The sequence below is a fragment of the Stigmatopora nigra genome, chromosome 6 (genome assembly GCF_051989575.1).
Source record: "Stigmatopora nigra isolate UIUO_SnigA chromosome 6, RoL_Snig_1.1, whole genome shotgun sequence".
NCBI lineage: Eukaryota > Metazoa > Chordata > Actinopteri > Syngnathiformes > Syngnathidae > Stigmatopora > Stigmatopora nigra.
Window position 1 is genome coordinate 8,038,413 of NC_135513.1, and position 13,170 is coordinate 8,051,582.

Genomic DNA, 13,170 nt, shown 5'->3' on the forward strand with positions numbered 1-13,170 from the left:
TTAAAAATCCCTATTAAAAATAACACAAAATCAGAAGGGTGTAAAATGGGGACGCAAATATTTTTACCATGTTGGAGACAAATAAACTTGGCGCTGCATACAGTAACAAAAGGCTACGTGGGCACCTCATTAAAAGTCATTTGAGCAGAATTTAATGTCACTGCTCAGTGCTATCATGCTCATACTGTGTCAGAAGTTAGCTACTTAATTCAACATCCAATTTGGAACATGTTTTTTTTCTTGGGGTGGGTCACTCAACAATTCAGAGGCAATCACTGAGCCGTGAATCAGTAGTGAGAATATTGCCATGTTGACTGTGGAACATACATGCATACAAACATACATGCATACGTACGGAGGTTCCACAGTCAAGAGGTAGACAGTACTTTCATACGATCAACAAAATCAATAAAAAAATACACTTGTATTCATACTACAACCACTGTGCAATTCTTCCTATTTTTACAACTTAAAATACATTGTCACTAGCCAGTTTCGGTCTAGCAACGGCCAATATAAAAGTATTTTGACGGACTGTCAAGGCCCCTTGCAGCGAAGTCAAAATGCTCGCAAAGCCCTTTATTGTGTTCACACAGTTTTTACACGCGGTCAGAGCCAGTCAAATCTAGCCAGCCATCACAACAATTGCAGAGAACCCTGCTGCCAACCTACTCTGAGGAGGGATTTAAAAAAAAAATAAACATCAGAAACTAAGAAGAAACATTACACCTTACAGTAATAGTAAGATAGGGAACAACAGACAAAATAAGCACCTGCTAATATAACACCATTTATTTGCATTGCTTTAGCTTATAAACACAATATAGCAAGCTGTTGGTGGTCAAAGTGAAAACTTGTGACTTAGTTTGGAAAATACTGTATACATATACAGTAAGTTCAAGAGAGATGGCCCCGGTCATTTTCCCCTTAAAACAATGCAGTTGTACTGTCCCATGTGCAGCAAAACACCCCCAAAGAGGATGCTACCACCCCATGGTTCACTGTAGGGATGAAGTTTATGGTAGGGTACTCATCATTCTTCTTCCAAAACAAAATGACCAAAATATAACATTTTGGTCTGATTTGACCACACACTGGGACAAGATGAGTGTGACAACTGCAACCAAGCTTCCAGCAATACCTTACCTACTCGCTAACACGTATGATGTACCACATGCACACAAGTTGAGGAAGACAGGGACATTACAGTTCACGTCCCACAAAAATCACAAGGACAGTAAAATACCTTCAATTAGACGCACTGCAGAACAACTGGGATGGGACTTGGAGCAAACCACACACACACAGGCAGATGGGTACCAACGCACACATGCACATAGAGAGCAAGATTCAGTGATGTGGAACGGAAACATCTGGTCGAGTGGGGGGGACTAGAGATGGAAATAAATCCCACATTGGTGCACAAACATACCAACAAATATTGTCAACAAGAACAGACGTTCATACATTCACATGTAATTATTATCAAATACTCTGAAATGTTCACAAATTATGTAAAATAAACTCTTGATCACATTCTAGTCTTAATAAATTTGGCAGTAAAAGGATATTGCACTGACTGGCTACCATTGATAGGTGTGACCTGCCTTTCACCCAAAGTCAGCTGGGATCGGCCCCCCGGAAACCCCTTATGAGTGCGTTTGATGAATGAATAAATGACATTGCAACTAAACACTGTGTATAAATATAAACTAAAACAAGTAAACACCTATGTTGGCTAATTATTCATTTTGTTTATATCCTTACTCCATTTAACCAGTGAAGTTAATTGACAATGTTGTTAGTGTAAATAGCTGTTTGCCAAGAAGAAAGTAAAATAAATGATTCAAAACAATCAGTGGAATTTTACATGCTATCCAGGGTACCATGTTAAAATTAGATGGGTTTTTTTTAAACATTTTTTAACACATCATGAAGTGTCATTTGAACATTGTTACATCTTTAGGAAAGTATGCATGTGCTATCTGAATCTGAGTATTTTGAGCAATTTTCTTGCAGTTCAGCAATCGTTAACAAGCATGACATTAGCATCTTTGCTCTAGAAAAGATGGAGGCAACTGATCAATTATTGAGGATAACGTTGAGTGCTATAATCAGTGTATCAGCATGTACTGCTGGCCACTGCTATGAGCTCCCCTTTCTTCTGCGCCTTTATCTCCACTGTTTGATCCACATCCCTGTATCTACAATGTGGCTACTTCCTTCACCTCATCAGTTTAGTTGAAGAATCACATTCAGATCACTTTTTCTAGGAGTGTCCATGCTTATCGTTTTCCCTTTTTCTTTGTATCTTTACTCTCCTAAATGCTCATCTAGTCTTTAAGGATATCCAAAACATGTAGGGCACCTCTTGCTTGTGCCTGTTCTGTGTTTCTGTCTTTCATGTACCTGTGTGCATGCCTGTCTTTGGGGAAATTTTGTCTAATGGTCTGCAGAAGAAAACTACAAAGACCTCCAGCATGCTGAAGTGAAGGGAAAGAGGCACACCAACATGAAGGCTACGCTGCCGCTCGTTTGATTGACAGACGGAGGTGAGTTGTGTGCTTGCGCACAGAAAGGGCTTATAGGAAGCCTGTGTGGACTTTAATTAATTGCACTAGAGAGACTCATCTCTTACCGCTTACACGAAAGGGAAAGCCCTTGGGCAATAAAAAGTTGGTCTCTATCATGTAATAAACAAACTAAAAGAGAAAAAACACCCATAGGGTTTTCCCCATTAGGGTAACAGTGGTAAACTGAATCCAATACTCATCTGATTTTGGGTTCACACAACCTGCTCTGGTCATGGCTAAAAAAATGAATATGGCAAATAGCTTAAGGAGCTTAAAAGTAAACTAAAAGGTACAACAAAAAATGCATCTAATCATCCCTGACGAGCAATAAGTGGCTACTAAGTTGTCCCTGAGTAAGATTCCAGATGGCATAGAGGACATCGGAAAACCATTTTTTCTATGTTATGACCCTCTGTGCCGAGATGAAATACAGTTTGAACACGCTTCTGTTCTGTGTGCAGAGAGCTCTGGGGGTAAAATTCAGGTGTCTAGTAGAGACAGCTTAGAGACACCAGCACCTTCAAACTTGAGCAAACTCACTGGATATTTGCCGACCAGAAACTTCTATCCCTCCAATTTTGTACAAATAATAACCCAGCAACTATAGGTGTGAAAATACATTTGCGGAAGTCTGTTTTAAAGTTATATACAACCTGCCTTTTGCCCAATTCAATTGAGATAATGAAACCCTGAACAGGTTAAGTTGTAAAGAAAAAGAATATTTTGCTGTATGTTATTTTCTAATTTAGTGCATTATTTGGTCACCAAACAAAGATGGAGGAATTACAACTGGCATCAATATGGCTGGTTATCAACTCACCTCAACAATAAATGCTTGCTGTTTACTTGTATCAGGAACCAAGTTTAAATAAAGGTAAAAGACCACACCCCAAAAACCCAGGTGTCAAGTCCCACCTTTGACATTCCAGGTATAAAATATAGATAACTTTCATCATTTTTGTGCATTTTTGTCATTAAACTCCACATTTACCAGTCCAAATATGATTGAAAAACAACAGGAAATAATTTAAAAGTGGTCTTAGAGGATCAGTTGAATTAATATAGTTGACAGATGATTCACTTCTTAATTTTTTCTATTTTTATTTATTTTTTATTAAATGCATCTGGACACTGGTATATAATGGCTGAGCAACATCGAAAAAATACCAATTACTACTTTCTACAAGGGATTTTTGTCATGTATTGGATTCTATGACCCTCTTTGTCTTCCTTTTAAGATAAATGGCAAACTTAAATGTCCCGCTAATGCTGACAAGATAAGGCTTTTGGTTTGTTTTCCTTTAGCTCAAACTGTAGCCTTGGACAAAGTTGGGGGAATAAATTACCTCTCTCGCAGCGGCATAAACTTTCTAAAATTTGCTAGAAATTAAATGCATAATACAATGTCCAGAAAAAAACGACTAAAACAATTAAAAAAGACGTTCCTTTACAAAACAGTCAAACAAAAATGTATTCTTCCACCAGTGTACCAGTATCCTACCATGTGGCACAATGGATACCGTAGATGTTAAATTTATGGCCATGTACTATATTGTCTTTGGCATTAAAGTGCTGCAGGAGCTGTTTATTTTAGAGCTGTGCTGTATTCTCAGTGATTATAGTGTGACCTCTCACTATGCTGCCGAGCCGCCATCAATTGTGCCTGTTCTATCTCGAGAGCAGGCGACAGCTAACATTTTTTTTTATCTTCAGCCGTCTCCAAGGCACTTGTAGGAAAAGCGGGCGGCCGCATGGAGATAATGGATCTGTCAAGTGTGCAGGTCATGTGGCCGGTCACACCCAGCCATCTAACAGGCTGTGCAGATTAGGTAAATGATTTGGACTGTCTATCATCAGAAACTATGATTGCAACAAACTGTCTCTCACTCACTCACTCTCTCTCTCCCTCACACTTTCTCTCGATTTCTCTCTCACCCACATACACACAAACACATACATTTAATGGTTTACTTGTGCATAGAAAAAAAAAAAGATAAAAAACTGTGAAGTCTCCAGCTGCAGCCCTGATTAGATATTGTCATTCTGTGCCCAAAGACTAACTTCATTATTTCCTTTTTGTGCCTGCCTCCAATAATTTTATGTTCTCTCTGTTCTTTGCAGAGCGCAAAGTTAGAATCAAAGTCAGAAAAAGGAGACTAGGAAATAGGTGTTAATTTATTCGGGCACCTTTGTGAAAAGATAATTATTTTATTTTATTTTTCCAACAGAAAGCTTGGAAGAAGACTTAAATTCACATTGCATATGCCGTCTGATTAATGGAGAAAAGGTGGAAAAGGCAATGGGATCTCATTCATTGTCAAATGTCAAATGTGACAATAAATCAGACCACTGCATGAATATTTGGTAAAAAAAAAAAAAAAAAAAAACCTGTTCAATATGTTTCTTCCATTGTCGTCCCGAAGTCAGCTGGGATAGGCTCCAGCAGCCCCCGTGATCCTTGTGAGGATCAGTAGTTCCGAAAATGAATGAATATCCGGTCCATGCAATTAATTTGATTTTCTATTTATTCCTTCCTAACACACACCTGTCAATATGTTAAGGAAGTGTTACCAGTATATATGTTGTCATTCATATTTTGAAGCACTCTGAATTGACAATGAGACACAACCATTCACACGCAAGGATGTAGAAGATGCTTATCTGATGGGACTTGTGGTGGTGGGTTTCACGCTGATTGGAGTTAGGTGGAAGCCTGGCCTACTACAATCCCTGAGGGGCATTGGCGACTCACTTTGAAATGCATCAGTTGCCAAAATTGGTTGCGGTCTCTGCCAAGGCTGCTGGCCTCCAGATGGGGAAGTTGTTGCGCAAGCTGGATGCCGCGAGTGACCAGGCTACTGGGATCAACCGCAAGCAGGATGCGACGAGTGACAAGGCTACTGGGATCAACTGCAAGCTAGTTGTGGTGCTTGACCTCCTACATGGGACGGATGACTACAAGATGAGGATGAGCAGCCTGGCATGAGAGAGGCCAGAAAAGGCCCATAATTTGACTGAATTGGACAATGTGGAACCAGAATGCATTACATTGCATCCAAAATATTATCTTTGGCCTCAGGAACCCATTTCTTAGAAGGGAGTTCGTCTCAGCTCAGACCCTGTCCACTCCTCTTTTGCTCCCCACCACACAGACTGAACTTTCACACATTCCCACTTGCCTAATAATCATGTCCTAGGATATAATTCCTTCTCAGTCCATCTCCACAACCCCCCAACACTGGCAGGAGGATGTACAGATATGTTGTGCATCATAGTCCCTAGGACTGCCCAGGTCCTCATGATGGATCCCCTGTCGGACTATGTTTTCATCATCAGGGTCCCTACATGTGGTGTCTGGTGCACTGTGCTTTTGATGTAGTTTTTTTTCTTTCTTGAACCAGTCATTTTCCTTAGAAAGGGAATGAAATGTCTTTTTTTCTACAACCCCCCCTCCTAATCATTTCCTTTTATACTGTTCTCCGAACCACCTACATCTCGAAACGGCAGAAAGCTTGTCCTGTATTCCCAATACGAAGTATGTTATGTTATTATGGTCTCGTCCTGGCTGTACCTGGAACATAATTTTGATGTAGAAAATAAGGTTCTATTCTCTTCTGTTCTATTATAACTGCATCATACAGATTGAGGGCTTCAGATGTTCTCTTCAATAAAGTATTTTATTCTAAATATGTTATTAAAATGTGAAATATAACTATTGCCTCTTAAGAGAAAATGTGTTTTTCTTTGAAAGAATATGTAGTGTTCTTATGACTTCACTTATGTTTTGACGTAAATGATGGAAAAAGAAAAAAAACCTTCCAAACTGTTTTTTCTCTTTCTTTCATTCTTAATAACAACAGCTATTATGCTTGTTTTATAGAAAAAAACAGGTTACATCTGAGAGGAAAGTTTACTGTGGGAAAACAGAAGCTGATAAACTGCCACAAACATACACACAAAAGTAGTCATTTTACGATCTGAGTCTTATCAGTAAAGTCTAACTACGCCCTCTTACCAATTCTTAAAAAGCACACAGGGGAACACTTCATGCTGACAGCTGTAACAAGGTGCTGGTGTGGGGGTGAGTGTGTATTTGTGTGTGTGTGGGTTTGAATGTTTCTATGTGACAAATGATGCCAAAGGATACAACCCTGTAAAGAAAATCTAATTAAAAGTCTATACAGCCACAGGGGACAGAGGCAGAAACGGGCTGCCTCTCTTGCTCTCCAGTGAACACCTGAGCTGAAGGAGTTGATAGAAATTGTAGTCTATCATCTCACTCCCACAGAGATAAAGAGGAATGTTAGGGGAAACCATAGTGCTAGAATAATTCTGGGAATGTCACTAAAAGTTCCTGCGAGTCCAATTTCATCCTCATAAGTATGGTGGAGCCACACTTACGGGATGAAATGAGAGACCTGTGCAGTCTGACGAAGGTAAAGTGAAGATGATGAAAATGAAGATTTTATGCAGAGGTTATTCAGAGCATTATTCCACGTCAGGTAATGCCTCTTTGTCAGATTTGAGAGGCGTCCAAGGCGTAGCAGAAGCCTCTGGGTGAGCTTTTCGGTTTAAAAGAACATGGTGATGAGGAGTTGGGACTGCTGTTTTCTTTTTTATACATATAGTACATCCCACCGTGAAGAAGATTGTGAAATGCAATGGCTATGATCATGTTGTCATCAATCTACAGGACTATTTGTTGAAAACTGCAAGCGATATGCCGAATTCTCAAAGTAAGACAACGTTCTTTATCCCCATCGTTGTCATCCTGATGACATTACTCTAATCTAATTCTGCCAGACGATCTTTTTTGGGCCTTCTTCAAGGAGGTCACAGCGCTTACAAGTTTCAGTTTTTCATTTCGGATATTTAAGAAATATACCCCCCAATAGACTGATGCCGCAGAGTAGCGATGGATAACATTACACAACTGACTAAAACCTTCAAACAGTTCAAGGTGTTGAAGAAGCATGTTTGTAATTATTCCTTACCTGAAATGCTCAAGTAGATGGCAGGACTGGTCACGTTATCGCCTGTCATCTCATTCACAGCTTCCACATGGTAACGTCCGGCATCCATTATGGTAGTTGCTAGGACAACGAGCTGATTCTCCAAAGTGATGATTCTGTGAGAGGCACATAAGAAAGTTATATAGAGAGTTACCTCTACTGATGAAATTAATTAGTTCTAGAACTGGTTTTGTGACTTTCATTTTTTTTGTAAATAAAACAATATCAAATATATAAATTCTATGATTCGTGAGAGAAACCCTGAGATTTTAGGCCACATAAATAGAACATGGAGATATGTGTAAAACTTATTATAATGTCTACAGACATTTTTTTTTATGTAGGCACAGTTTGCGGTGGTATGTGAGCAACAAATTGCTTGGCAATTTTGTTTAAAGTTAAATGAAAGGGGAAAAAAAACACAAATTAGCGTATTCAAAGTTTGCTTAGAAGCTCGAGCATATAATATGTGAAAGACGCACTAGAGGATAATTAACAAAAAATTAAAATGTAATTAGGATAATAGTCAGCCATTACTTATACTAACATGGGCGATTCAGTTATTTTGTCAGCAAGGGATTGATGAATTTTAAAAGAGGGTGTAAAGAGTGTGTTACAATCCACAGCACTTTGTGAAGGGGACTGGATAGATTGAATAAACCCATTCGCGATCTCCTCACAGTGCTTTGTCAAGGTGTAGCATAGCTGGTTTGCTCGCTGTGATTATAGCTCCAATGCCAAAAAGTAGTGGTGGTTAAAGTGGCCTCACGAAGCATCGTCTGGAACTAATAACGGGAAGTGAATCTATCGAATTCTGTACTGATTTAAGTTCTGCTGAACAAGTGACAGACAGAGCCTGACATTCCATCCCTACAATCCATACAAAATAGAATAAGATGAACAACTGCTACATCACATGTATGTATGTAGATATGTACTCTGGAACTAGATATGTACTTCCAGCAAAAAAATGTGTACATATTTGTGTATGTAACGATCTCAAACAGGTGCATCTCAGTTAGGATGACACATGTAAGATGAAAATTTCACTTGCCATACAGCAGGGTGTTCAAATACTTGTTGTACTGACTATGTGTTAAGGCTGTACCATAAGTGAACAAACTATGAAGCTAAAATCTATTACGTGAGTTTTAGACTGACTACAATGTTGCACAACGTCCCTTTCCCCAAAACTCGAATACACATACTGGATTAAAAAATGCCTGTAGCTCCAAAGGACAATGTCCTCATAAAATCATAGAATTAATGTACTTCAAATGTCTGTTTTTCCAATGAATTGTTTTTTGTAAATTTGTGGATGAAAGTGAACCATGTTCAAATCCTCCAAAAGTGAAAGCCGAATATCAGTGATGAGCTGAGAGGAACACATCCATCGTATAACAAGAGCTTTTTGACATACACTCAGACCAACACACACCCGCATCCAGAATGTCTCAGGTCTAATTTTATTCTGCGTGATTTCCCAGGAGGGGTTAGACAAGAGTAAAAGGCTGAACACGTTGGCTAGTATTCTACTTGAGCAAGGCATTGTTTTAACCTTGCATGTTCTTTCGAGCCAAATCATTTCTAAATTCTCTGTAAGGGGTCTGTAATGTAACGTGCAGCTTCTTAACTCATTATTTGCAGTGGCCAGCACCATATTTCAGTTCAACATTTGTTTTTCAGCAGATGCTGATTAATAAATGGACAGTGATATTTTCTTCTTGTCTATCAGGCGCAAGGCTGGGGGTTTGAGAGAGTTCACGCACAAGAAGTTAATATTCAAAAACAGAAGCACTCTATGTGGGACTTCTAAGAAAGCAGTGAGACCAATTAAGATAGAACATTGTCTTCAAATTCATTGAGCTTAAAAGAACATGTTCTTTTTCAGTGTATTTTCTTCCACTCTCATTTGCATTCTTCAATTTAAATGTACCATTTGCACGTGAAATTACCGACAATGACACAGGCTGATGTTTGCAGTGATTCGCTTTGCTCGTTTGTTTCAAACTGAGAGGGCAGAGGCTTGATTTCTTATTAAATAAACGAGTAAACGCATAGATTGCTCTTATCGGGAGGAAATCAGCAGAAAATAAATGAAATGTCCCAATGTTTCTACAGTAGCCTCAGCAGCAGAGATTATTAAGGACACCTTAATTCACCGATGTCAAAGTGGCGGTCTGCAGGCCAAATTTGGCCCGGCGCATCATTTTCTGTGGCCCAAGAAAGTTAATGATGAGCAATCAATACCTGAATATGACCAAGATACTACAAGATACTCCCAAAAACATTTGACATCAATTCACATCCTAATAATACAGCAAACTATTCCACAAATTAACACCATCACAAAATTTGATGTAAGATGAGTTAAATATAACTATGAAAGAAAAAACACATTTGTGATAAAAATCTTTAACAGTCAATTTCCAAATCATTCAAAAAATCTTGATGCAAGGAACTTACATATGTTAACATTATTTATTTTTTTAGAAAAACATTGGTGCTGCTACAATGCAATGAAAAATAAAGTCTCCTACTAGAGTAGCAATAAATTACTCTCACTGTCAGTCATGAGCATGCTGTCTTCTGCTGGTTCAAAATTAATGCACTTAGAAAATTATATTTCCGCAACTCTCATACTAAACCAAAGAGTGACACAAAACAATGTCACATAGCAATAATGAGCCTGCTGGAGCTTATCCAAATGAAAAGAAATAATAGAAGCAGGCTGCCAACACATTAAAATTGTGCATCAACTATTAAGAAGCACAGAGGCTCTCTACTTGGGTATAGAGCATTAACAGTGATAACACGGAAGCATGCATGATCGTTGAACTCGCTAATACGGAAATATGGACCTACACAATCAGGTTAAGAAGCCCGAGATTTATTGTTATTTAGTGTCTTCCCATCACCAATGTTTGTTCATTAGTTGAGACAGCAAAACGTGTATTGATGAGCTGCTATTGGCTGACGAGTAACCCCACCAAATTGTGGACAAGGCTGACCAAATATAGGAGCAGAATCATTGCTTTGTGTAGGGTGAGTAGTACTACTATTGTTCAACAAGATTAACGTTACAACCTGCATGCTTGGCAAACCCAATTAGGTTTGTTTCAGAAAAAATAGGCGGTAACCAGACTAGAGGAAGAAGGTACATTTGGGGATTTGGGAAAAACTTTCCAAAAAAAAGGATAACAAAGAAGGAAAGTTGGTTGGTTTGATGTATGAATGTATATACAATATAAAATATCATCAAAATTCAAATGACTTAATGTCGACCAATTGTAAGCATTTGAAAGCTGGGCAATTCATGGCATATTTTTCAACAGATTAGTTTACTTTGAATCAGTTGTTTGTCTGTTTAAAAAAATCCTAAATTTCAAGAAAATGTACGCCTCATAAGAGCCCTACCCCTTTATCTCCTGAAAGGACAATCATGTGGCGTATCAGACCCAGCTTCATAGTCTGGGTCTTAGGAGGTTAGAGTATTTGTGACACTGGTGTCACTGTAGGTTCTTATGTTAATATATCCAAGCCCTCTGTTTATGTCTTAGTTCTGCTTCATAAATCCCATTTTTTTCCTGGCCTTAGAAATATAGGCAATATATGTGACTGCAAATGAGAGCAATAAAGAGGAGAGAGAAGAAGTAAAAAAAAGAAATATGGTAAAGGTTACAGCAGTAATGAACCCAGATGTGTTTGTGGGATATTTTAACAGGCCCCTTCACTGAGTCAGAAAACATTTTATTGCCATCTACCCCTACACTCTGCAGCTTTGTGACTTGTAATTAATGCACTGCTTAAATCACCCCCTTTCTTCCTCAATCACCTTTAGAGCTCCTTCAAACCCCCACGCCGCCACAGAGAGGGTGACCTCGCCATCGTGGCTCTGTGAGATAAGGCTGACATAAAGAAAGCACACAGGTACAACTTCCTGATATACGTACACACACTGTGCTCTTCAATGCCAAGTGCAGTTTTTTCCACTCTACAAGAAAGAAAATATTTTTCTTCTGATAGTCATCCATAGAAAACAGCAAAACAATGGTGACAGGACAGATTTAATCCAGATGTTTTTTTAAATTCAAATTCTAAATTTGATTATTTTAATGTACGGTAGTAGTGATGAAATAAAATGCACAAGATTTTTCATAATGCAACTTGTGACTCCCGACGGAACTATTAGGCTCAGTGCTTGGTTTGACATCTTCCGATAAGTATTTATAAAAGCAGTATTGTTTTCTTTTTAAAATTGATAGTTTCTTGCAGATCTTAAAGTTAAGATCAGAGAGGTCCTTCATACTTTTGATTTGTATTTCACCTAATGATATATTTTGACGCTCTTCCGCAGCTTGTCTGTCTTCTCTTGTTTACTATTCCATTTAAACACACTTCTTTTAAAAAGTGATCCTTGTGAACAGTATGAGAAACCACAATTAATACGAGGCTTACAAAACATGCTGACTGATCTATGTTCTTTAAACTGAATCAATAAATGTTTTAGCTATTTTCCTGGTGGAACAAAAAAACAAACTCAAAATTGTAAGCATACTCTAAAGTTATTCATAGCGCTTCTGTTGTCTGATTTAAATTATTTTTACTTTATTGAATTTCTTGGAAACTGTGGAAACTCAAATATGTGGGCTCATGTTTAACTGTTATCCAATCCTAGCTCACACGTAAGAACAAATCAAGAAGTCATTAACCCTAACTCTCTGTGTTTCCAGCTTTAACAACTTTGCTAAGTGAGTCTGTCACTGCACTACTGAAGAAAATAGCTGTGTGTGTGTGTGTGTGTGTGTGTGTGTGTGTGTGTGTGTGTGTGTGTGTGTGTGTGTGTGTGTGTGTGTGTGTGTGTGTGTGTGTGTGTGTTGAGCTGGGTATTGAATCCTCGTAACAGATGAGCCCTTGGGGCTAAATTACCAAATTAGATTAAGAAAATTAAGAAAATGGGTCTTTTAGTCTTACCAAGTCATTTTCTAAATTTCATTAAGAGTCAGGCATTCATCTCTGAGGCCTAATCATTATTCCCTCACCTGCTGCATAAGAGTCTGCTTCATCTCATGAAACATTTTGTCATATTCGTAGGAACTAATAAATCTCATCCTCTCTACAAAACGTAATCAGAGTGCCTTTGCGTCAGATGTCAACAAAGATGGGTAAGAGCATGTGGACTATCTGAAGCAAACATGTCAGCCTGCCAGTGAATTTGAATCAGCAAAAAGAGCTGACAGGGCACTCAAATAGAAGGAAGGGATAGTAAATCAATAGAAGTCCGGTAGAATTCACACGGTGACACTTTGACAGCCTCTGTTTTACCTGACGGGCACTTTAACGGCCTTTCTCAAAGCATGGGTGGCCTTGCATTAAGTGCAAACTGTACATGCAGATCCATATGGGAGGTTGTTTAGAAGGAGAGCAAAGGTGATTAACACGTCACTCACTGAGGTACTTGAGACCATATCTTTCAGTGGGTTTAAGAATTAGCTCATGTCGTGGCCAAGCAAGTTCATTTAATTAACTGCCAAGAGTACATTACATCTTTGGATGAATGTTGTGTGTGTTTATTTGTGTGTGTT

The 13,170-nt window shown here is 38.6% G+C and overlaps 1 protein-coding gene across 2 annotated transcripts in view; it reads right to left on the reverse strand.

Moving 5' to 3' along the window:
• sdk1b (sidekick cell adhesion molecule 1b) overlaps positions 1-13,170 on the reverse strand; it is a 172,318-nt gene that overhangs the window by 95,413 nt on the left and 63,735 nt on the right. For both annotated transcript variants that reach the window (XM_077719167.1, XM_077719166.1), the window contains exon 5: positions 7,568-7,701. In XM_077719167.1, coding sequence (XP_077575293.1) covers positions 7,568-7,701 — 134 coding nt within the window. The remainder of the gene's footprint in view (positions 1-7,567; positions 7,702-13,170) is intronic.